The sequence below is a fragment of the Dryas octopetala genome, chromosome 6 (genome assembly GCF_963921425.1).
Source record: "Dryas octopetala chromosome 6, drDryOcto1.1, whole genome shotgun sequence".
NCBI lineage: Eukaryota > Viridiplantae > Streptophyta > Magnoliopsida > Rosales > Rosaceae > Dryas > Dryas octopetala.
In genome coordinates this window covers 5,113,136-5,137,855 of record NC_141371.1, presented here as the reverse complement: position 1 = coordinate 5,137,855, position 24,720 = coordinate 5,113,136, and the positions used below count along the sequence as shown (strand labels likewise).

The following is a 24,720-nucleotide window of genomic DNA, read 5'->3' as shown; positions in this document are numbered from 1 at the left end:
TGATGATTGAGATTTAGAAGATTCAACATATATGCGCTTTCATGTACATTGTAAAAAAGATCTAGATTGAACTGAAGTAGGAAAATCGCAATCCATACAAAGATTTAAGCTCAACAGCAGCAGCATTGTACATTATCATCAAATGGCTCATCAGCAGCAGCATTGTACATTAATTTCACATGACTCATCATCTTCACCATATTCAGGCGCTTCCTCATCCTCTGGCCTCGAATCGCTATAAGCATACCATAAGCTCAACAGAACATACACAACAAGATTAGCTGCAGCCAATGCAGCCAGGGTCCAATAATAATTATCCAAACGACTCCTGTTCAGTGTGTCTTGGAACCAACTGGGTTTCCCTCCCCTTCCACTTATCTCACCCACCAAATAAACAGACAACACACTGCCCATAATTCCCACTCCAAAAACAGCAACAGCAAACAGAACCATGTACCGAGCCATGGACTGAGGGACCTCATTGATGAAGAAAAGGGCAATGCTACTGTCTGAAATCCCATCAAGCCCTCCAAGGAGAAGAAACTGTGGAAGCAGCCAAAACATGCTCATGGGAATTGTTTCCTCAGGCTTGTCAATTAGACCGTGGCTCTCAACCACGCCTAGCCTTCGAGTCTCCACTTTTGCAGCTGTGATGCAACACAGAATTGCAAGTATCATTGACACTGCAATCCCAATTGGGGCAGCATACCTTCTTGATCTTACAGTTTGGAAGTAGAGTTGAGCAAACTGTTGTTTGGCATGGTCATAGAACCACAGAAGGATGAGAAGAGGAGCCTTTATACGCCCAACCTTGCGATTCATGTGGATTGCTTGAACAATGAAGTAAGTATTTCCAATAGAAGATACAACCCCCATTATAATGAAGGTCATGCATATGGGAATCATGCATAGGATGCTTTTGGTTTCTTCCACCTCTGTGACTCTGCAGAGTCTCCACCTATTGTTTTGTTGTTGCTCTAAAGGTTGGGTGGGTGACAGAATTGCAGCCTTGTCTAGGCACCTACATTTCAAAGAATATATAGGTTGTCGGTTTTTCTTTTTGATTTTACAATCAAAAGTATAAATGTTGCAAGAGTGCCATTATCTAAAGATAGAATCCTCTAGTTATGTTTTTTGTGTTGATATTGTGCTTGTATCTTAATGGAAGCCTAAAACAACATAGTTTTGGACATAAGCATAACACCAGAACAAAAATTATCAGTAGAGAATCCAAACCAATTTTGCAATGTGTGCTAGTGGTTGTGCGCACTTATGAGAGAGAGAGAGAGAGAGAGAGAGAGAGAGGCAAAACCTGAGGCGACGAGTATGAGGTATACGATTATCATCATCATGTCTCTCATAGAGCTGAGAAGCATCTCTCGGGCGTCTCCTGAATATTTTGGAGGCAGAGGCCACAAAGACCCTAAAAACAGTTGTGAGCGGACTCCCTTGTGCTCTAACAGTGTGGTATGAGCATGAACCAGTCAAGAAAATAAGTGTTGCTACCAAGGTACAAATGGCTGGGACCCCAAACCTAATGGACCAAGGCTTTATAAAGGTAATTGCTATAACTCCAGCTATAGGGACAAGCACCACCATAAAGAAGCCCATGAAAAACTGACAGAACATGCCCTCCTCAAGGTCTGATTCTGATGCCATCAACTGCTCACCAATGAATGTACTTAATGAGGTTAAGTGACCAGACATTCCCACAGCTATTAGAGCTACTGCTGTGTAAAAGAGGATCTTTTGTTCTTGGCCAATGCACTCGGGCTCATATGCACTGCAAGTGCCTGTTGCCCCAGCAAGAACTGGTGGTGTTGACATTGACAAAAAACCTAACCCCTGCAATCCAAAATGATTACATCATATATATTCTGCATGCTTAACAACAGATTTACAGTGAATTTGTGACTGAGAGACACTTACAGCGCTGTAGGAAAAACTGGAGAGAATGAGCATCCAAAAGTTACCCATGAAAGCATCCACAAGAAATTGCATGCCTACTGGCATTATGGTCGCCAAGCCCCAAAACACATTGACAATTGCGGCGGCATGTGTGAAATTGAGCTTCCATACATCAGTTAAGTATGCCATGGTCATCCACATCGCATATGCAGCGAGTATATCCGCCCACATCAGAACTACAATTAAAAGAAAGAGTGGAAAGAAAAAGAAAAAAAAAAATTGTTATGATGAAATAAAATCAGATTTAGAAATTTGGGTTGATATAAACATATATGAAGTAGTGACTCAAAGGATATGTAGTTCAGATAATTACCGGTGATCTTCACCAAAGAAACCATTTCTAAATACCGTATAGCTCACTTTCTGAGATGGGAAGTTGGGAGGAAAACGAGAAAGAATAAAGAAAAGCAGCCTAAAAGAGTTTCTCCAATGATTTAAACATTCTCCAAATACTTGCAGTCTTGCAAATTAATCAAAATGGCAATGTTATTCTCACTAATTTAGTACAACCTTATACATCCAAATTTGTGAAAAGCAAGACTCCAAATAAGGTTGTGCAGAGCAAAAGAAAAAGAGAGAGAGAGAGAGGCTATTGAGACAGCAATCATATGCATGATATATATAGAGACTTAGAAGAAGAAAATTTCGAAGTGATATTATATAACTTTGAGGAATGAGTCATGTTCTGACCTTCCGCGTAAGTATGATACAGTGATATTGTTGTCTTAACTCCAGAAGTTGACATTCTGCTCTGACAACCTACTTCAGGAAACAAAATCTTCCTACATCCTTCAAGGAAACTCTTAACAATCCCAAAACTTCAACAGTTAGATGTAAGGAAAACCATTGACAATTCACTGATTACAAATGGAAGTCAACTTGGGCACATGTACTTCCACACAAATGATAGTTGACATTCCTACAGGAAATGCTTACTTCGGCTAGTCAAGTATGTATGACAACTAGACAGTACAGACGTGAAATCAAAACTTAGCCAAGCTATCACTGAGTTATCCTTAGCATATTGGTTTCTGACTTTCTATAAAATAAAGAGTTAAAAGACTGATAAATTAGTTAATTAAGTTGAGGCATATTGAAATGGCCAAAGCAAGGTTTAAAGTTGCAGGTATGGCACCACCTCAAAGAACGGTTCATGGTGATGGTCGTGATGGAGATATTGGGAAGATCCAAGTTGTTCCCATAATAGTCAAAATTGCGAAAGATAATTCTTAATCACATGCACACCAAATGAAACAGTAATATCCAAGTTCAAGGTCTGAATTACAAGAAAAAGAAAGAATAAAACATTTCAATATAATGTACTCAATTACTGGGTACACAGGATTCAACATCTAGGCAAAGCAACAACATTATACATTATCTGCAAAATCCTCGCTTCATGGTTGTCTGATTTTGATTCTCCAGAATCCCACAAAAATGCCACAAAGATGTAGGAAACATCATTGACAACACCAACACAGCCAATGTCCAATAACAATTATCAAAACTCCTGTCTATAGTGTCTTGGAAGTTCGAACAAACTTGGCTTGCCTCCTCTTTCACTAATCTCACCTACAACAATATACATCACTGATTCCTGTTCCTCATGGACCGACTGAGAAGTAAACCATGTACCTGCTCATTGATGGAGGAAGCTGATTGTTGAAAAAACTAGCAAAGCTCATGTCACCATTGCATCGCTGATGGCTCCAAGAGGAAGATACTGTGTAAGAAGCCAGAACATATTCATGGGGGTGGCCTCATGGATTTAGTTGATCAACCCATGTTTCTTCACCACATCTAGGCTCTGAGTATCCACTTGTGAAGCAATAATAAAGCAATCAGAAATCACTCATGGGTGTGAGGCTCCAAATGAAGACCAGCAATCAGCATCATGTTTTTCACAGATATGGAAATCATTGGAGGCACAGGCTACAACACCCTGAACGCAACTGTAAGCTAGTTCCCCTGCTGCCTGACTTGTTCATAGAACACCATACCTTTGGCTGCTCTCCCAAACCTAATGAACCATGGCTCTATGTAATTCAGTGTTGTGGCTCCAACTAGGCGCAGCAGAAGCTTGCTCAAGTTGCCCAAACAAAAGCCATGAACAGTTCACTTTCTTCTTGTGCTTCTGCAATTTACTCATCTGTGAATTAATGAGGTTTCACCTGAAAATCGTTTGACTATTACAACGAATACCATGTACAAGAGGATCTTCAGTTTATCATTCATGCATTCAGGGCTCATTTGACTGCACTAAAGACGAGACTGGAAAGCAACTCATCCAAAAATTACCCATGAAATTGTCGTGCAGGTCAGGGCATGATGCACATTATGCTTGCAAACACATTGAAGACTGTTGCCAGCTTCTCTGAAGTTAAGCTTTCCATACATTTGTTAAGTATGTTATCATCATCCACCCAGCATACCATGCAAGTAAGAAAACCCAAGACAGAACTGCCACAGAACCAAAAAAATCAATTACTGAATGTACTAATAACAAAAATTGTCAAGACTTCCTCATCAAATGTTAAAGTGCTCAAAGTGCTTACACAATGAAAGAAAGCCTCCAATCTTGTGAAGAGCTACAACTTGATAGAGAACCAAACTGCTCAGAATTGACATTCCTTAATATGAACTTGCCTTCAAGGGTAATTACTTGGAGTCGTTAATTGGTCCAAATATCAAAATGCCCAGAAACTCAAACTACAGTAGTAACACACTAACACATTGATATTACAGAGAGTCACGAAACTGAAATTGCACCAGAAGAATGAGAGCTTTCCCAGACCTCAATACCTTCAACATCTTCTCTAATAACAAAGAGTCTATTCCCACCACCTTCAATTTTCTTTATAATCCCTCTCTCAGAATCCTCCACTTTATCTACAAAATTCCTCCTATAACTCCACTCCGCACAAACCCCATTATTTTCTCTTCCCACCGCCTTTTCTGTTTGGCCCGGTCTCGACCAAACCTCTAACCCACCATTTCTCCCCACAAACACTTGCTTTCTGTAACAACGAAGTACACTACTGCTATCGCCACGCCCGTTTGTGGTCTTCAAGCTTGGGTTCTTGTCTTGCAAATAAACCCATGGATCATCCCCTAATTTACGCAAATCTGCCACTGCCAAATCCCCAGACTTCGAACACACCTTGAACAGAGTCGACTCCTCCCCGTCCACGTCAGCATCGGCGAACGAGTCCCCGAACCTACTGCTCCGTCCCGAACCTGGCTCCACCGCCTCCCAAACCACCGCTTTGGACCGTACATCCCACATTCTGATATAACCCGAGTACCCAAACGCACCGGACGTGACTGAGCTCCCCAAAATCAAGCTCGACTCGGGCAGCCACGACAGCTTTCCGACGGCCAAGTTCTTCGCTGAGCTGCCAGACTGCCGGCTCAGCTCCGACACGATCTTCAGCGTCAATTTGTCAATCACGAGGATGCAGTTCTCTCTGTACGGGCAATCGAACGCGCCGAAGACCGAACTCGGAGAGTCGGCGATGGCGGTAACTCGGGCTTTGTAGATTCTCGGATCTTCTGGGTCAGTCCAGTGGATCGACCCAAGGTTCTTTACGCCGGAGAAATCGTAGAAGTGGAGTCCGGGTGCGGATTCGGACCCTACGGCGGCGATTTCGGGATACACTCGGCGAATCGAGGTTATGTCCTCCAAATGCGTACGGATCGTTCCGGCATGGCTGAGATTCCAATCGTAGCTGGATATCTGGCCGCCATGGGCTATCCAGACGGAGCCGTCTTCGCCGGCAGTGATGGCCGACGGGAAGCCGTCGGAGGTGGGCTGCACAGTGGTAACGATGGAGGCGTCGATGCCGCAGAAGGGAGGGGGCAGCATCGCCGACTTGAGGTGCAACTCGATGCCGTAGTAGAGGGCTTCGTCGGCGAGTTCTTGCTTGGTGAATCGGCGAGCCGTGGAAGGGAGGCCGTTCGATCGGAGAAGAGAGAGGATGACTGAGAATATCTCCGGGTCGCGGTCGATGAAAACTGGGGCCGGGTCGTCGGTGGAGCGGGTCGAGAGGGCGGCTAAGAGAGAGTCGGGTCCACCGGCTTGGATCGTGGATAAGGTCGTTTCGAAGAGCTTGCCGCCAACGTTGAGCTTGATGCGGTGGTCGTTGGGCTGGGGTCCAGGGGTAGAATGGGAATTTCTGCTGTCCATTAATGCAAGGCCGTGAAGTTGAAGATGATGCTTTTCCAGTCTTCAACTTCACGGGACTTGTAGGACAGAGAAGCGAGAGATTGAGAGACCGCGGAAAGTTCTATGCTGATATTGACCCAAATACCCTTCTTGCTTCACCATATTACTCGATGCTTACTTGTGTAATTGTGTGTAAATTACAAAATTCCACAGAAACCCTTTTTGGTGATTCAACTACTGTATTAAGTTTTCTCTCTGTTATAAAGGAGCAGTTAAAAACTTAAAAAATTCTCTACACTGAGAGAGATGTTGGCCCAAATACCCTTCTTTACTTGATCTTGGTAAAGGATAGTTAGCCCAAACATGATAAACATGCCATTCGAAGTCTAGGCCCATAAGCCCAAGGTCCATGTAGCTACTAATTGGGTTCTATATTGATCTATGGTGAAAACAGTAAAACTTGGGTTGTTTTTGGTATCAAGCCCATCTTATAGTCGCACACTCGTTTTTTTTTTTGGCAAGTACACTCGTTTAATTATATAGGAAGGTACGAAGCCAACTGTTTGATGCAAAAAATTATTGTATACAAGATATGAGGATAATCTTTATAAGGGCAAGCACAAGCTGATCTTAAACGTACGTGTGGAAAGTGGGCCCAATATGGGATTATGATTCATGAACAAGACAACTCATATGCTGGTACGTATATGATATATGGGATCACACACAATTATACCTAAGTACTGTCAAGACTCAAGAAGATTAATTGGCCAGTGAGTCGCCTGACCTACATATATATAGGACACTAACATGAAACATAAGTTACATAACCATGGAGCAGTTTAATTTCTATTTGGGAGGCCAAACTTTATTGTAACGAAAAATAAAAACTGAAAGTCTAGCTAGCCAGCCAACCTAACTTTTGAACATGCATCATGTGAAATTTAAGACTGGGAATGTGCTTATATATTATGGTTTTTGGGCAAAAGGTCCCAATTGGCCAGATGGGGATGAAATAAGAAGTTATGTGCAGCTGACTGCCTGTGCTGGGTGGTGTCATTCCACGTGATAACGCGCTGTACAGTGGCAAAGCACAAAGGCCTCTATAATTAAGTTGGAATGGACAAAATCGAGCTGGTAAAATTTATAGAAAGGGTCCCTATATATATATATATATGCTGCTCTTACATACATATAGCAGCAAGATATATGCTCATGAAGAAAGCTAGCTAGCTAGGGCCCACCCATGCATCATCAATGCACAGCCAAGAGGTTGACCTTTCAAAATAGAGTTAATTACACTTACACATGCTGAAGTTTATCGTATTTTCACATACACCCCTTAAGATTTCAACAATTACACATACACTCCCTGAGGTTTCAAAACTGTTTCATATCACCCTCTATAGTGAGACGAAAAATGATGAGAAATTATGCAAAATGATATGCTAAGGGGTTAAATGGCCTAATAACATTACTCAAGGTGTAAGGTTCAATCTCAATACAAATATTTTCTTTTTTGTTTATTTATTTTTTTCTCTTGTAGGGGGTTATATGCAATAGTTTTGAAATCTCAAAGGGTGTATGCGTAATTTTTGAAACCTCAGGGAGTGTATGTGAAGAAACAATAAACTTTAGAGATATAAATATAATTAACTCTTCAAAATACATAATAGAGAGAGAGAGAGCGTCCTTCCTTTTAATAATTAAGAAAAATGAATATTAGTTGATCGATCACTCGATCAGTAGTTTAATTAATTGGAATTTATTTTTTTTATTGTTACTAATTTATTGGAATTCATCATTGTACTTTAAACTATCCCCTTTTTGTTATGAGGTCAAATATAAATGTGAGTGTGTATAATGTTTGGACCTACTACTGACAAAGTGTCATGCATGCTAGTCAATTAATTTCAGTATTCTTCTTCTTTTGCTTGGAAATTAAGAAGCATTAATTGTTGATTCATCAGTATTAACAAAACTTTAAAATGGGTGAAATTTGCTTAATACAAATTGTTGTTTAATTTGTTCTAGGCAAAATAAGTATGAAATGATATACTGTGAAACTGGAGAAGACTGAATATGAGAAAGTTCTAAAAAAATGGTATACATACATGATCTTCATAATACTTGGCATTCAACAAGCTACAAGGCATTCAGCCAATTTTCAACACACCAATTATATGATCTGAGCTCTCTCTACTCCAAGTCAGAAACTGCACTATGGTCAGAGAAATAGAACTGGAATTGGGCTGTCTCCAAATTGCAGGAATGTTAGTTATATTGATCTTCCACCAATATAATTGGTACAGGGAAAATGTCAGTAATAAACACTATTCACTTCAGCCAGGTGTCTCTTTATTTTGATGTTGGGTCTGCGTCGATGAGACAATATTTACAATGCCATAAATGCCACATTCAAACCAGTCTCCTAATCATCTTGGGCCCTGCAGGCATTACCACCAGGCCCACCATAATGAGAAGCATTTACAAGGCACGAGTGCACGACAATGACCCAATGGGTTTGACCCCCTGAACCACATAAGTACATAACAAAGAGTAACAAAATACTTTGCAGATATCCAAAATACAGATGTACATTAATTCAATACTAACAGTTTTATAACAATTGTCACAATCAATTTCATTTTTAAGAGAAAAGTTTTGAACATATTGGAAACAATAGGGTAAATTGGTAATAGAACTTGATCCCCCTTCTTCATCTTAGGCCTTTCCATTTTCTTTCTTGGATGAAACCATCCCATCTGTGCCTGCAAGCATGGCATACTTGTCCTTCCTAGTCAAATTTGTGCACTCAAACCCTAAAGTCCCAGCCAACACCCTCTGAATGTAGTTTGCAACTTCAATGGCTGATTTCCCACCTTTGCAAGTCAGCTCTGTTGGGAGCTGATTCAAGAATGTGATCTCATAAGTGGGCATGGGATTCATGAACACAAAATAAGGGTCCAAAAGCTTGTGTCCCCGGACTGTTGTCCCATAGAACACACTCTGCTTGGTGTTAATTGCAACTGGGACAATCCTATCAGTAAGCTCAGCAAACAGAGCACTAAACCTCAGAAGAAATGGCTCTCTGCAAGTAGTCCCTTCTGGGCATATCACCAAGTCCCCTTCCTCAAGCAAACGCTTGATATTAGCTGCATCTTTCTCTCTTTCCCTAGACAAAGCCACAGCCTTAATTGGAGAAATCATTTCAGTGAATTTGCTAATGCTATATGTGACACAACTGATTTTTCTCCCCAATGCCACTGCTGTCACAACTGGGTCTAACACTGTCCTGTGGTTGCACACAAATAGGACTCCACTTTGGCCTTTCTTGGGTGCAGGTGGGGGGGTACCCTTAACAATAAGGTTAATCCCTAGGAACTTGTAGTTGTATCTGGCAATTCTCTCAGGCAATGGGATGTTGGTGTAGACTCTTAGGAGGGACAGAAGGATACCAATTGGCATCCATAAGAAGCTCAAGAGGGCAACCAAAGGGGTAGGTCTCTGGACCAAACGGCCCTCATGGAATATCACAGGGCTTAGAAGCTTGTTTCTTGGTAGTGCCTCACATTTGGTTCTTGGGACCATGTACCCTTCCTGCAATTCACAAGTCCAAACACATAGGAATTTCGTGAATGACTCATATTGTTAACATGGGGAAAAAAAAAATATAAGTCTAATATTGTTAAGACTTTGTTAGAATATTAATTCTCAGGGACTTGCTCTATATATATAGAAATGCGCGCACCAAAGTTTTATTTCAACCCAATTAAACTTTTTTTAAGGGAAAAAAAATTAAAAAATTACAATCCGAAACCACGAGGTATTCCCAACAGAATCTTGTTAGAAACAGAAAAATGGTGATGGCAATTGGCATGAATGTAAAATATATATATAAACATTTTATGTTGTCGATCCCACTGTTTAACAAACTAATATTATCCTATTTAAAGTTTTATTGCGGTGAAAAGAAGCTGGGTACAACTGTACAAGTCACAAGGATCTCGCTTGAGCAATAAATGAAGAAATGGTAATTCAAGTGTACATTACAGTTTCATTTTTCTTTGTTGAGGTACGAAATATGGGACTTAAATTGGATTAAAATAAAGGTGGGTTGGGCATGAAGAGTGTATGGGGTGTCAGTTGTCACACTAGGTGAAATAAATGGGGTTTGTACCTCATGAATCACAACTAGATTTCAAGGTTAAAAGAATGAAACAGAAATTGAAAAGCATATGTGGCCCAAAACAAAAAACAAAAAACAAAAATTAAAAGCATATAGCCTAAAAGACATTGAGGCTGAGGCTAGCTCGAAGAGGCTAATTTCATGTTATTAAAAACTTTGCTCTAATTAAAATACATGTAATGGCCGATCATATTGTTAGTCATTAAGGCTCTCACCAAACTTGTAATAAATCTAGACAAATGGTGTGTGTCTTTTAATATTGTACTATATTTATATTCAGCTAAGAAACAGCTCAGCTCTAACCTTTAATGCCCACAACACAAAAGAAAGACAACAAACAAAACTGGAAATGTAGTACTGAGTTCCGATTTGATTGAATAAAACACTGTCATTTTATTTTATTGAATCTAAATTTAAAGAAATAAAATATTTGATAAACAGAAAGTCAGTAAATAATGGGTGGTGAATGATGCATGTTGAGGCATTACCTTACAAATGGACATGAAATCATGGTCAGTCTCTCTATCTCCCAAGCCCAAATCTGGCAAGTTGGTACCAAATTCCTTGAGAATGGCTTCTCTTTTGTGTTCTCCGACTAGAACACCTGGTTTCTTGACAAACCCAGTGGCCCTCCCGGACTTGGTCACCTCCAATTCAGTCCCAAGAACCTTATCAGCGCCCAGAAAGTGTTTGACAAAAGGCTCCACCAGAATTCTAGGATTGGCTGTGATAATATATCTCTTGCCAAATGAGTTGAACACTTTCCAAGTTTGTGGGTGGACATCTTCTGCATAAAACTTGGGGAGGACAGACCTCGAGACCATCTCAATGTCCTTGATCTTCAGCCCTGCGAAGGAGATGAAGATGAAGGTGTTGATTGCCATGGACTCTGAGATGAACAAGTAGGTGAAGTAGACAAATGGGACTGAGGCTAGTAGTACTAGTCCTCTTAGGAGACTACCAGCTTCAATGGCAACAAGCATGAAATATGGGAAGGCACTGCGAGAGATGAGGAGGGTGCCATCGAGGTCTGCAGCCACCGTCTGGTTCGACCGGCCCTCGGTGCTACATCTCGAAATTGCCTCAAAGTTGTGACAATGTGCCCCCATGACCACTAGAGAGGGAGAGGGAGAGGGAGAGGTGTGTTGTGTGTTTTTGTGGGGTGAGGCCAAAGTTTATGTTATGAGGAGGGAGAAGCAATAGATGGGGTTTTAAAAGGAGGGAAAAAGATGACCATCTTGTTCAAGTTGAACTTTCTAACTTTCTATAGTGCCATGAAAACATTACGTGTGGTTGGGAGAAAATATTGTGCATTTGACTTTTTTTTTTTTATTTTTTTTTTTATCACTACTACAACCATTAAATATGTTCATCAAATGGTGTTATAGAAAGTTTTATTTATTTAAATTTAAAATTAATTATTAATTATTTTTAATAAATAAATAAAATACTGACATGTACGTATTTTTCTTTTTGATAAAATTTCTTTTGAGAATTTTAATTAAGCAGAGGGGTTAATGGATTGGCCAGAGAGACTTTGTTGACTTAGAAATTAGGGCAGTTGTTGTGAGTGGTTGGAGACTTGGAGGTCGATACCAACACCAGCATTACATTCAATTAATTAGCCTCCTTTTTTAGTTTTTAGGCGCCGGCCTCGTCGCTCATTAAAGCTTGGCTTATCACGCTTTTGCATGGTAATTAAGTAAGTTTGGCTTTCTTTGTGTGTTCACTACTGTACGTAATTTGTTCATCAAGTGAAACCTAATCCTGCATGTGCCGGCCTTTAAACTCAGAGTTTAAATTCTAATTAACAACTGCATTTTACATCAAATAGTGTAATTGGGTTTAGAATCAAATTGGGAACTTTAATAGTGCGTTTGGATGAAGTAGTTTGAAACTACTTAGGAATTCACAAATGACGGAATTTAAAATGACGTTATTTAAAATTTTAAAATTTGTAAATTCTTTTGTTTGGATAAATGTAATCATAATGGAATTTAAATACGGAATTTATAGTAGTTTTATAAAAGAGTGATGGTGATGCATTGTGGCAACAATAAAAATAATGCTTGTGGTTAGTTGACGATGGTAGTAGGGGTAATGGTCCACGAGTGGTGGAAGAAATGGTGACGACGAAAATTGGAGTATTGGAGGTGGCGGCAACAGCGGCATTGGCGGTGGTGGCGATGGTGTCAGTGTCGGTGGTGGTGGTGGTGGTGGCGGTGTCAGTTTGTGGTGATGGTGGCGGCGGCAGCGGCGGTAGTGGCGGCATAGGTGGTGGCGGCAGAGGTGGTGTTGGTGGTTGTTGTGGTGGCGGTGGCGACGACGGTGGTAGTTGTGGTAGTGGCGACAATGGTGGTGGTAGTGGTGGCAGAGGTGGTGGTAGTGGCGGCAGAGGTGGTAGTGGCGACAGTGGTGGTGGCGGCAGAGGTGGTGGCGGCAGAGGTGGTGGTAGCGGCAGCATGGTGGTAGTGGTGGTGGTATTGTGATTAATTGGCAAGGTGATGGGTGAACACGACTTTTTCTTTTTTATAAAAACTGGAATTTTAAAAATGACACCAATTTAGGTGGAATTTAAACTTGGAATTTACAGCTTTTAAATCCCAAGTTTTTTTCCACATAGAATTTGAAAAATTATGTATTTATGTACCCAAACAAGGAAATTAGAGCATATAATTTCTTAAATACTAAGTTTTATTTAAATTTTAAGTTTTTTTTCTCCATCCAAATGCACCATAACACAATTAGCAAATATCAACATGTTAATTCCACTTTTGCACTCTCCTCGTGAGTAAAAGCTGGCTCCCTCACCCCCAAGGGTCCCATCAATTCAGCATGAAAATGATTGAACCTTTTTTTTTTTTTGGCCAAGAAAATGATTTGAACCTTTTTCTTATCTCAACTAGTCATATTCATGAAACAGATTTCTATATTACTGATGCACATATTAGGAATTCTCACATGCGTGTCGTCATCAACACATAATTTGAATAAAATCCTATACGGAAATTGTTTAATACTAATCTTATGTATAAAGTTTGTTCATACGGGATCTATACAGAAATTGTTTAATGCTAATCTTATGTTTAATGCTAATCTTATGTATAAAGTTTGTTCATACGGGATCTATACTAGAATTCTTTACTTATGAAAAACTTTTTGTACATGATTGACTTAAATGATTTTCGTATAATCTCGTTCCATATAATCTCGTTTGAACTAGGTATAGATCACCCAAATGTGAATGCAAAAATTATATTTCTTTTATAATAATGAAAATGTGCTATTGTCAAATAGTGTGACATACTATATTATCACGTTCTAAATTTGAATTATAGATTTTATTAATTTTTTATTTGAATGTGTTATTCGAATTGCATTAGACTATTTAGCAAAATAACAATAACCCATATGCTATTTTTTTCTGGTAACTTAATTTCTGTGTGTATATATATATATACTATGTTTAACCACGCATAATCGCATACATATCTCTGTATGTATGCACAGAAGCAGTTAAAACTTTTTAGGGTTAATTACATATACTACCTCTAAAATATGTCACGTTTGACACTTGAGAATTACTTGCATGCCCCTGTGATAGGGGCAGGCTTGTATAATGGCAGTGAGAGAAATAGAGCAGACGGAGAAGAGAGAGAGAGAGAGAGAAAAAAAAAAAAAAAAAAAGATAGAGAGAGGGGGATATCAGCTGTGGTATCCGTAAGTTATTCTCTTGACAGTTTGCCTTCCAAACTAATTTTTTTTACACATTACCCCTCAAAACTTAATTTCATTAAACACATTATCCCAAGACCGTTAAAAAGTCAATTTCTTCGTCAGTTTTGCACACTTAGTACCACGTAGCTTTCTGCTTAATTAAGGGCATTTTTGTCTTCTTATTTTTTGCTTCAATTGATAATTAACACGAAAATGTAATAAATAGAATGTCACATGACGATACGTGTGCAAAACTGACGTTTTAACAATTTTGGGATAAAGTGTTTCACGAAATTAAATTTGGAGGATAAAGTGTTAAAATTGTTGAAGAGCAAAGTGTTAAACATGAGATTGTTTGATGATAATATCTGTAATCAACCCAAGTTTTTAATATAACTAAAAGTTAGTTAGTTACTTTTTAAAAATAGTATTGATGCATGAAACTAGAGTTTGGAATGAATTCTCTTATTGCATAAGTTTCCATGTGGTAGATATCAACATTAACCAACTCATCCTCATTCACTCAATCTGTTGTCAATCCTCTTATATAAATTGCCCCAAAAAGAAAAAGAAAAAGAAAAAACATCTGTCAATCACTCTCTCTCTCCCTCAAGAAACAGACAACTTGAAAGCAAGCAATTATCATATATGCATATGCCCACATAATTGATTCCACAAACGTACAGTTGCGTATTTTATTGTTGAGATTAGGAGAAACCTTTGGCTCTCCACACTCCAATATTAAAGAAGCCGCCTGCTGCCAACGACTTTTATCCAGGACAACGTGTAATATTATTATCTATGTTTATTATTATGAAATTACTATTATTATAAAATAAAATAAAATAATTGCATGCAGGCATTCATTTTTTAACTCTTTAATCTAGTCTTAACTATATCTGATTATTAATTGTAATAAATCTGGCCTGCAAAAACAATTAATTCATTCATTTCACTGAAAAATATTATTAATAATTACCAAGTTGCATGTATACGACTTAGGATATAATAAATATTTTACACGTAGTGCTTTTCAGACTTTAAAGTGGTTGTGCTGCTGGTAGCTATTAATTAAAGTTTCCTGGTATTGTTGACGCCTTGACGGTACGCAGTTAATAGTTATAATTACATCAATGAAATTTGATTTTAGATTATTGTTGAAAGAGGAAAGAGTATTTGAGTAATGACTAAGAATTACTTCATATAAGTATATATAGTTGATATACACCGCAAGGCACGAAATACATTAATTGAAGGCGGGTCTAAAGGCCTATTTCCCTTTGAGAAATGTTTATATATATAATTGAGGAGACTAACTAATTAATTGAAAATGAATTTGTTGTTACCAATTTCTATGATTCACCACCTGCATGCTCTGACTGAACCCCATCAAGCTCTAATAAAACTTGTCGATGCAGTTGGGCTGCATTATGCCAATTAGCTTGGTCCACACGGGATGTATAGATGAGCATTTAAGTCAACTTTTTTTAGAAGAAGAAATTATGAAGATATTTTGATGGTTCATTCAATACAATTTTAGGTAATAGATTGTTATATTGTTAGACGTAGAAATATTATATTCTTGTTAGGAATTTGACATGTTATTTTATTAAATTGTTAATTATTAAGTAAAATTATGGTGGAATGTATAGGCCGGCCTAATTAGTTATTTGATAAGAGAATTCTAGCCATATTTTCTAATATGTGAACATCTATAGATAGAGAATATATTTATAAATTAGGCATCTAAATTCCAACCCTTGTGAATCAAGTAATTAAATGTTAAGAGAGCATACATGGGTCATGCTTTTGGTTACCTTGAGTCAGCAGATCAATACATATATAGCTCTTACTACAAGGAAAACATGAATATCAAACTTGCTTAGACAGAAAGATATCGATCTCAAATTTACTCTAACCTACGAGACAAATTAAATGGAAAGAAAGTCAACTAGTTTAGCTAGTTCATGATTCTGGACAATCAGCATTTTAGGGTCTAGGTAGCTATATTTTCTTATTTACTTCAAAATTTTAAGTAACTTGATTCTCGAGAATTCGAGTCATGCACAGAAACAATTTTTATATAGAAGTAAAATTGGGAACCTTATAGCTAGACTGCATTGTCTTTTTTTTTTTTTTTCCTTTTAAATTCTATAAATTATAGGAAATATATATATACATATAGTTGAGCATAAAACTTCATATATGTCTCTAGTCTAACAACAGAGAAAGTATATATATGGAATCATTCTGATATGTCCTTATGTATGTCAGACAAATAAATGGAAGAGGGGTCATCCAGGCTGCCCTTCATCCTCTTATCTGTCGATGTTGATCTTTGGATGAGTTTCAACGCATAACTTTGGCATTGTGCCTTTTTTTTTTCAACAAATAAAAAATGGTTAAATATAAAAAAGGTCATGAATTTTACAGTGCATCTCAATTTGATCCACTAACTATAAAAGTGTCAATTTGGTCCACGAACTTTTCAAGTTGTACCAAAGTAGTACAAACGTTAACTTTCATTGAAAAATTTAATGAAAACTGGTCATGTGCATAACAAGTGACCACATTTTCAGAGACATTTCAATCTGTTTATCACATTTTTAGGTGATCAATTCTGTTAATTTTCGGATGAAAATTAACGTTTGTACTGCTTTGGTACAACTTAGAAAATTCGTGGATCAAATTGACATTTTTTATAGTTAATGAACCAAATTGAGAATCAGTGTAAAGTTTATGGACTATTTTTGTATTTAACCCAATAAAAAATGAAAAATCATACGAATAGAAATTACTAGACATTCTGATACGCTTCTATGCTAGATTGCCAATATAGGGCCCATAGTTATATCCAAATTTTTCACTGTATTTTTAGAGCAATTAAATATTCTGAATAATACACGTATGTATTTTATATATATTTTTGCCGTCTCGTATATTACTAATTGTATTATAGGCTATTAATTATCGCTTGATTCTTGTTTAAATATATGAATCAGATCGATAATTTAATAATTTGATAATAAAAAATGCCACAAATTAATTTGTCAAAAGAATATATTACTTTATATATATAAAAATATATATATATGCAAGTACATATTAATTTTATTTAATTGTTGATCATCCTTCAATAATGTGAATCACAAAAGAAATCATATATCAATTGATAATTCAAAATCATTTAAGTGTATGGATAAGATGATAACCACACGTAGCATTTTATATATAGAGGGAGACTTAGAGTTTAGTCCATTTTATGAGTCCGGAGCCCAAAATTTCAGAGTTAAAACCAAACATGCAGCCTCTACAAAGCTCACTCTACACCCTAGAAGGGAAAATACCATTCAAATTGAGGAAAGACTTTATTATTAATTAAAAGAATTTTCTTATAAATTAAAAGGACTTTATTATGAATTAAAAGAATTTTTTATAAATTTTAAAACACCCTCGGTCTCTATCTAAAAACTATTTTTTTAAAGATCCTAAGTCTAATTATCTCTATATATGATCTCCACGTTACAAGGGCCCTAGCCATAATAAATTGCATTGCATGAACACAAATATGGAAATAAGAAAAACTTACTTATAATAGATACAGTAGTGCTAGACATCCCACATTTTTATACCATAATTTTATACCACCTTATGTGGCAACTTACATGACATTTATGCATTGGACACTAAAAAATAAAAGCAAAAATCCAAAAAGAAAGAGAAAATTTTTTGTCCAATAAAATAATGACATGTAAGATGATATAAAAATATGGTACAAAAATGTGGTAAATATAGCATTATATGGGTTGACTTGGCACTCTAAAAGATAGATTTTATTTTAAAATTAAAGAAATTATTATGTGATAAAATATAAAAGCATAAATGTCATCTTGTCATTAAATTAAGATAATAAATTAACCATATTTCTATTACAAAAAGTTTATCCGTGAAACTAATGAAAACAAGAAAAGAAAACAACAGAAGTAGGGGGACCTAAGTCACCTAACATAACTAAAAGAGTGGTGGCCTTTAGTGCATCGAGGGTCAAATTTTTGTCGCATAGTCTTTTTTGGCATACAATTTACAAATGGATGGGTTTTTCATACTCGATGGGTTTTTCACATCGATCTATCTCACACTTGATGCACATGGCATTAAGATGGAGACTCAAGGGCGCCACATGCATTTGCCTTTGACCTCAACTAATTAGTCGATCCGTTTAATTGCCGAACTCGCTTGAATTAGACCTTTCGACGTTAACAGCTTTCAATACCCAAATTAAATAAGAGTACTGAAAAACAAAAAATAATCAAGAAAAAATTGAATGAATTCATGTCCTTCATTTATTTGTCCCTTTTTGATATTTCTATGTATATATAGTGATGCACCGAGGGACAAAGGTGGTCGCCCTGACCACCAATCCGCCGAAAGATTCTTGTCAAAATTGTTAGTTTGATTTCTTGAAATAACTACATGCGACCATCTGCAAATACGTTCACAACCTATTTAACGAAATGTCTAAATGGTTTAATCTTTCAGGATAAAATTCTTGAATCTGTCACTGTATTTAGTAATAGATAAAATATTTATTTAGTAACAAATAGCGACAAGACTCATGAGTCATGACTTTATATATTGTACAAAAAAAATTTCATTTTCGATATAAGATATACAAGCTAAATATGTGAACAAATTATAGTGAATGTGAGCACCTAATTTCTTCCGGCTAATATCATAGAGCCGATGAAGCACTCCATCTACCAAATATCTTGGACCATATATTACATGCCATGAATTGAAATTTTGAAAATGCTTTTATTTGGTAACCAACTCGAGCATGCGTACGTCTGCGTGCATAACATCTTGGAATCTTGAGGGTATATATCCATCTTACATTAAGCAAAAGTATCTGTCTCATTCCTCAACATTGTTACCATGTTATGAATAATTAAGCACCGAATCTCATTAATTTGGTACACGAACTTTCATTTCTTTTCTGCTTTTTTTTTTTTTTTTTTTTTTACAAGATTGGTAGTTCTCATCTTTTAGTTATATTTTTTGTACTGATATTGTGATTAAGCCTTATACTTTATTTATTATATACTAAACTATAAACACTATATATACGGTTAAACCCAAAAACGATTGTTGTCGCTGGTAGGTTCCAAGGATTTATCAACTTCAACATATTTTTCTTTCTATAAATCAACTTAATGTAAAGACTTGACTTTCTATAATCAAGCTTTTTCGTAAACAAAATCTGGATCGAAATGTTTATAAGCAACTATAATAAGCATTTTAATTTTAGTCTAGATATTTTATCAGGTTCCTAATCAATCAAATTCATAACCTTCAAAGTCAAGGTTGGTCAGTTATCAATAAAATGAAAAGTAGTATAACTTTTACATATACAAAGTTACAAACCCACACGAAATTGTTTTTCTACATATAACTTTACAAAATGGAAAGTTAAATTTTGAATTCAACTTCATTTCATATCTTCCGCATAAAAATGAAAAGTTGCGGTTTGAATTCAAACTCATTTCATTAGTAGTCCATTTGTTAGATAGCTTAGTTACAGTAGGAAGGCCGGTCTTGGAATTGCTCACGTTGCACCCAAATTCAAATTCCTCTCTCCCAATTTTTTTATTTTTTTTTAAACTAAAGTTACAAAGAAAAAAAAAAAAGAGGAGAGATCATTTTCGAGATTTACAAATTTTTGTAGTGTTATGCCAGTTCAAGGTTGCTTGTTCTACTCAACATTTACAAATTCACCTTTTGAGCAGCTAACATTGCGTACATTCAATGCTTGGTTTGATTGGCAATAAATATTTGGGAAAATGAAAGGACAGAAGATGAATTGAAATAAGAATATCTTCACAATAAACCACATGTACGTTAAGGGGATTATTGTAATTTCTGAAAAATTATATTAAGTTGTTATATATGAACGTATGGTCATATAATTGTTGTGGCTGTTCTTTGTGTGAATTTATTAAGTTTATTTTTCATTTTTTTTCTTATAGTACGGTTGTATCGGTTCAACATGGTTTGTCCAAATCAAACATTTATTATTTCCTTTTTGAAGCAGCTACCTAGCATTGTACTTATGCCATATTTAATTTGATTAACAACATTTTTTTAAGAAAATTGAAAGAGAGAAGATGAATTAAATATGAATATGATTAGGATAAACCACATGGCAAAACATCATAGGTATGGTAACTTCAAGAAAATGATACATGATCTTAGTTTCAGTATTTGCAAATGTTCTATTAAGTTGTTACGGATCACAATTCTATGTATATTACACAAAAATGTAACAAAATTTCCGTTATTATGGGTGGCGAATTGTTTAACTAATGAGTTGGGGGCTGTACAACGATAATTTAAAAAAAAAAAAAGAAAACTCTCCAACTCCTAGTCTATGAGTTGGGCTGTACTATCTTTGAATCAGGGAATCCTCTGGGCCTTATAATTTTATATAAGCCCAATGGTACAAGCCCAAAACTTATCAGTGGACTCTATCGCAGCCAATTAAGTAGAATTGATTGTAGCCAACTATGACTCATCTATTTGTTCCTATTTTGGTACCATGATCCATCTCAAACCTATTCAATTTCTTCTCTTTTTTTCTTTAAAATGATTCTTTGCATGGCAGGGAATAAAAAAATTTGTTACGTGGGTATTCTGAGAAATGAGAGAGAAAATAAAAAGAAGGTCTTCCCGAAGCCCAAGGACCGAGTCGATAATACTGGCACAGATCATAAATTTTGGCTGGCCTATAACTTGGATAATAGTTAACGAAGAGAAAAATCTGATTTTTTTCAATTTTTCTGTTGTAAAGAGTATGTAATTTAGTGATCAGATGCCATTTCAAAAGAGGGCTGCTATTTGCACACTTATTCTCCTCTCAGACCTCTTTCTCACCTTGCACCCCTTTTTTCTTTTTGATTTTTTTAATTTCTCAAAGAATACCCCCAAAATATTTAAAATATCCTCATTTACACCAAAAAAAAAAACTAAAACAGTCAGCCTAGGTTGAACTGCCGGCGACTGTGGTGGTGCGCAGCAGAGTCGGGGTTGGGGTAAGGTCTGGACTTGGGTGGCTGGGGTGGGGTGTGTTGTCCTTTTTGGTAATTTAGGTTTGGGTTAAAATGGTAATTTATTAAATAAATGAAGAGGGGTGTGTAATGAGAGGAAGTAGGGTTGCAAATAACAGCCCTCTTTCAAATAGGCCATTACAGCTCAAAAATGAATTTAAAGGTAACCGGATGAACTAATTTAAGGAACCAAGGCCGAAATGGTTAAAAAGCCCAATTACAACCCAATAAAATTATTAGAGCCCAAATTTGAAATAAAAGACAAGTATATTAACTTTCAAGCGAGCCACTGTAAAATGGACAGCTTAACAAAAAATGTATTATTGGTCTTATTGGTCTTATTGATACAATTACAAACAAAGAATGAGTAGTGGAAGAAATGAGAATCCACTATGCAGTTTTCCTGTTTACTCTGCATGGAATCTCTTTTCTTGTTCCCAAATTCTCAGGGTGACTCCATTAGAGTTTCTTGGTGTCTGCCACAATCCATAACTGCAAAAAATTTAGAGGAGGCAAATGATAGTGGGAAGACAAGGAAAAACAAATTGGGTTGGAGCTAGCAACCCCTTTTAAATTTTTATTTCATTTCTCTAAAACCGAAAACTATGTCCCTTTATTTTGCTATAGCAAATGCATATTAGGTAGTTAGTTGTTTTTTGTTTTGTTTTGTTTTTTTTTGAGTCTCGCTTACTAATTTTGTTTGACAATATTCAACATAAAAAAACCTTAAATAGTTAAAAAAAAAAGGCTAATTAACAATATAAAATATCAAACCGACGCACACCTTTTTTACAATACAGACATATCTTACACGTAAAACTATTAGAGTATGAACCAACAATGTCTACACTGTAATATCTTTAAAAATAGGCCTCAATCAAGCGAAAGAAATTAGTACAATGGAGTTGAAACTTGAAATCCAATTGAAAGGGAAAAGTGAAGGGATTGAGTTTCTCACGTGTAAAGAGAAAGAAAAGTGCTTTAATTCCTTTCCTATCTGCTTTTTGTAAGCAAAATGCATAGAACTTTCAACGTTAGACCAGCCACATTAAAAAGATCCATACCATACCAGTACTAAGCAACTCTCTTGCTAGCTTAGCTAGGAAATTTGGAAAAGACTTGGAAGGGAAAAAGCCATCTACAGCTTTGTGAACTGTGGCTCAACTTTTTTGTTTCCTCTAATATGATTTCACGTGGAGACAGTCTGAGTGCCTAATCTTTCAGCAACTCTTTCAGTGAAAGATCCACTCATGTCTGATCATGGTGCGGTATCTTCAAGTCAAAAAGATCATTACAAATTGGACGGTTCTTATGGCTTGAAGGGACAAATCGTTTGGGTTATCGTCGTTGGTTTTGTTTTATTATTATTTGAATTTATTTTGGTGTCTAGGTCGAGCTTAATTAATTTGGATAGTTAGCTGTGAGCTCCACAACCAAGGGTTTCATTGGCCAAAGTGAAACTTTTGGTAGTATTCCAACACAGGGCTAATAGTATGGTACTTTTTTTTTTTTGGTTCAAAATAACATGGTACTTTGTGTTTTACAATTTATAAAACTTTATAAAACAACATATTTTAATGAGATCAATGTTTCTCATTTTGACCCATATTCTCTAATTATTCTTATTTATACATATTCGACCAGCACTTCTAATCTGATGTTTTTTACCCTAAAATTGTATATATGCGTGATCCGTTCAACTAATTGGACTATAATCTTGACATTCTCGATTCGTTAGATAATTAAGACCCTTTTACTGTTTCGAAGAGAAAATCACAAGTACGTTTTGGAAATACAAGTCAAAATCGTAAGTAAATGGAGCCACACTCAATTGAGTGGAGCCCACTAGTGCTTGTCACTAGGGTCACTGTGCTCTGGGGGGCACCAGATTCCTACTCCACTTACAGAACACAAGGTCACGTGGGGGGGATCCGACTATGTTGACGTGTCAGCAGAGGAAAGGGTGGAGAGGGTTATTTGGTGTGTGTAAGAAGTAGAAGTAAGAAGAGGATGGTATGTTGGGCAAGCTAGCTGTCTTTTCTCTTAGGAAGGGGAGCACGTGACCAGCACGAGGGTCCCCCTCGAATGTCTGTCTTCGACCCCGTCCAAACTATTAAATCTCAATTCAATTCAAGCCTTCACCACTTATTCATTGACCATGCACCATATATAAATGCTTGAAAAAGCTACATATCTATAAATATGATACTTGCAATTCCCAAATTGCCGCTTTAATGCCCTCCAAATTACGTTCAATACATCCCTCTCTATGACTTAAATTTTAGCAAACAATGATGCCGAAGTGGTAAATGTGTTTAAATTAAGAATTTAATTTAATTAATATTATTTTATTTTAAAATTATCTGATAAGAGAATATTATATGTGACATGACAATGAGATCTGATAAGGTGAGGGTGGGGGCTATGCACCGATCCCTTCACAAGTTCACAGCTAAGCAAGGGGCCAAGACCTTAGGGTGAGGGTGGTATGCATTAACTCCAAAATGGCCATTATATTTCATATCTAAGTGGATCCCACTGTATATTATGCCTCCCTAAGATCATGGGTCCCACACACCTTCCATCCATGGCCATGCTTTGAGTCTTTGACAATATCCTCTCCCCCTTTGACCTGAAAATCAAGGATCCCAAATGGGCTTAATTTCTTGTACAAGGTTAATGGACACATAACCACCAAGAGAGGAGAAATGAATTAAGGGCTGCCTTGGTTTGGCTTCTGATGGCCACATAAATCCAAAATATTAAAGGTGTGCATGGCCGATCTCATGCTTCACCAATAGTGGACAAGTAGATATGCATTGTGGCAGGTAGAGGCATTGAAAAGACTTATGGGAAACTAACAGCTGGGTGATATACATATACGATTATATGGTGATTTTCCATTTAGCTTGGTTGATGAGCTTCTTGCCACCACTCATGCTTGTTTCTTCATTAGACAACGATGTGCTATCAAGTTCCTTCTATTGTCAACTATATAATTAATTAAAGGTCTGTTTAATTAGAAGGCTACTTAATTCACTAATTAGTACCGCATGGCGCATGCAAGTGCAAGTATTAATAGAGGTACCACAAAATTTTGGCACAATTATAGTGAGCTAGCTAGCAAGGCCAAGGTGTCAGAGAAAATCATGGGCACATGTGCATAACAAGGTGCCAGGTGGTGGCCTCTGCATTAACACTTGTACATATGTATAATTAATTTAAAGAAGTCAAATTAATTAATAAGAACACAATCTTTAATCAAGTTGATCTATCAGAAGATGATCGAACGGAATTTCTGTAAATCATATGCAAGTGGATGTATTTAGACTAATTAAGTCTACGTAGCTGATGATCATGTGCATTGCAGCACAATGCCACAATTAATTGTAAATAATATTCTTCAATTATCTTAATTATGAAAATTATTGTCTCTTCTATGATATATTTATGCTTCATAAATGCAACTTCTCGTTATTGCTATATATGTCATAATAAGTACTCATAAAGTGGAATTAATTAGTAAAATTTAAGGAATTAATGTGCAATGTCTTACTTGTTTGCATTATTTATGAAGT

The 24,720-nt window shown here is 36.6% G+C and overlaps 3 protein-coding genes across 4 annotated transcripts; all 3 read right to left on the bottom strand.

Annotated features, from left to right (window-relative positions):
* Nucleotides 1-121: 121 nt before the first annotated feature.
* On the bottom strand, nt 122-2,173 carry LOC147281479 (proton-dependent oligopeptide transport (POT) family protein). The gene is made up of 3 exons (XM_086249141.1): nt 1,930-2,173; nt 1,313-1,845; nt 122-1,021 (listed from the first exon to the last, which is right to left on the bottom strand). Exons 1-3 carry the CDS (start codon nt 2,137-2,139, stop codon nt 151-153), a joined length of 1,614 nt encoding a protein of 537 aa, XP_086105267.1. The 5' UTR covers nt 2,140-2,173; the 3' UTR covers nt 122-150.
* Nucleotides 2,174-3,206: 1,033 nt separating this feature from the next.
* Nucleotides 3,207-6,270, bottom strand: LOC147281478 (BTB/POZ domain-containing protein). Of its 2 annotated transcripts, XM_086249335.1 has the most exons (3): nt 4,524-6,270; nt 4,267-4,428; nt 3,207-4,139 (listed from the first exon to the last, which is right to left on the bottom strand). In XM_086249335.1, the coding sequence occupies exon 1, from the start codon at nt 6,152-6,154 to the stop codon at nt 4,718-4,720; it is 1,437 nt and encodes a 478-aa protein (XP_086105461.1). In that variant the 5' UTR covers nt 6,155-6,270; the 3' UTR covers nt 3,207-4,139; nt 4,267-4,428; nt 4,524-4,717. The 2 variants fall into 2 exon arrangements, with proteins under 2 accessions (XP_086105461.1, XP_086105460.1); XM_086249334.1 differs by having other exon boundaries at nt 3,207-4,428.
* A 2,444-nt stretch (nt 6,271-8,714) lies between these two features.
* On the bottom strand, nt 8,715-11,528 carry GPAT6 (glycerol-3-phosphate acyltransferase 6). Its single transcript, XM_086247687.1, has 2 exons — nt 10,811-11,528; nt 8,715-9,733 (listed from the first exon to the last, which is right to left on the bottom strand). Exons 1-2 carry the CDS (start codon nt 11,429-11,431, stop codon nt 8,858-8,860), a joined length of 1,497 nt encoding a protein of 498 aa, XP_086103813.1. The 5' UTR covers nt 11,432-11,528; the 3' UTR covers nt 8,715-8,857.
* Nucleotides 11,529-24,720: the final 13,192 nt, after the last annotated feature.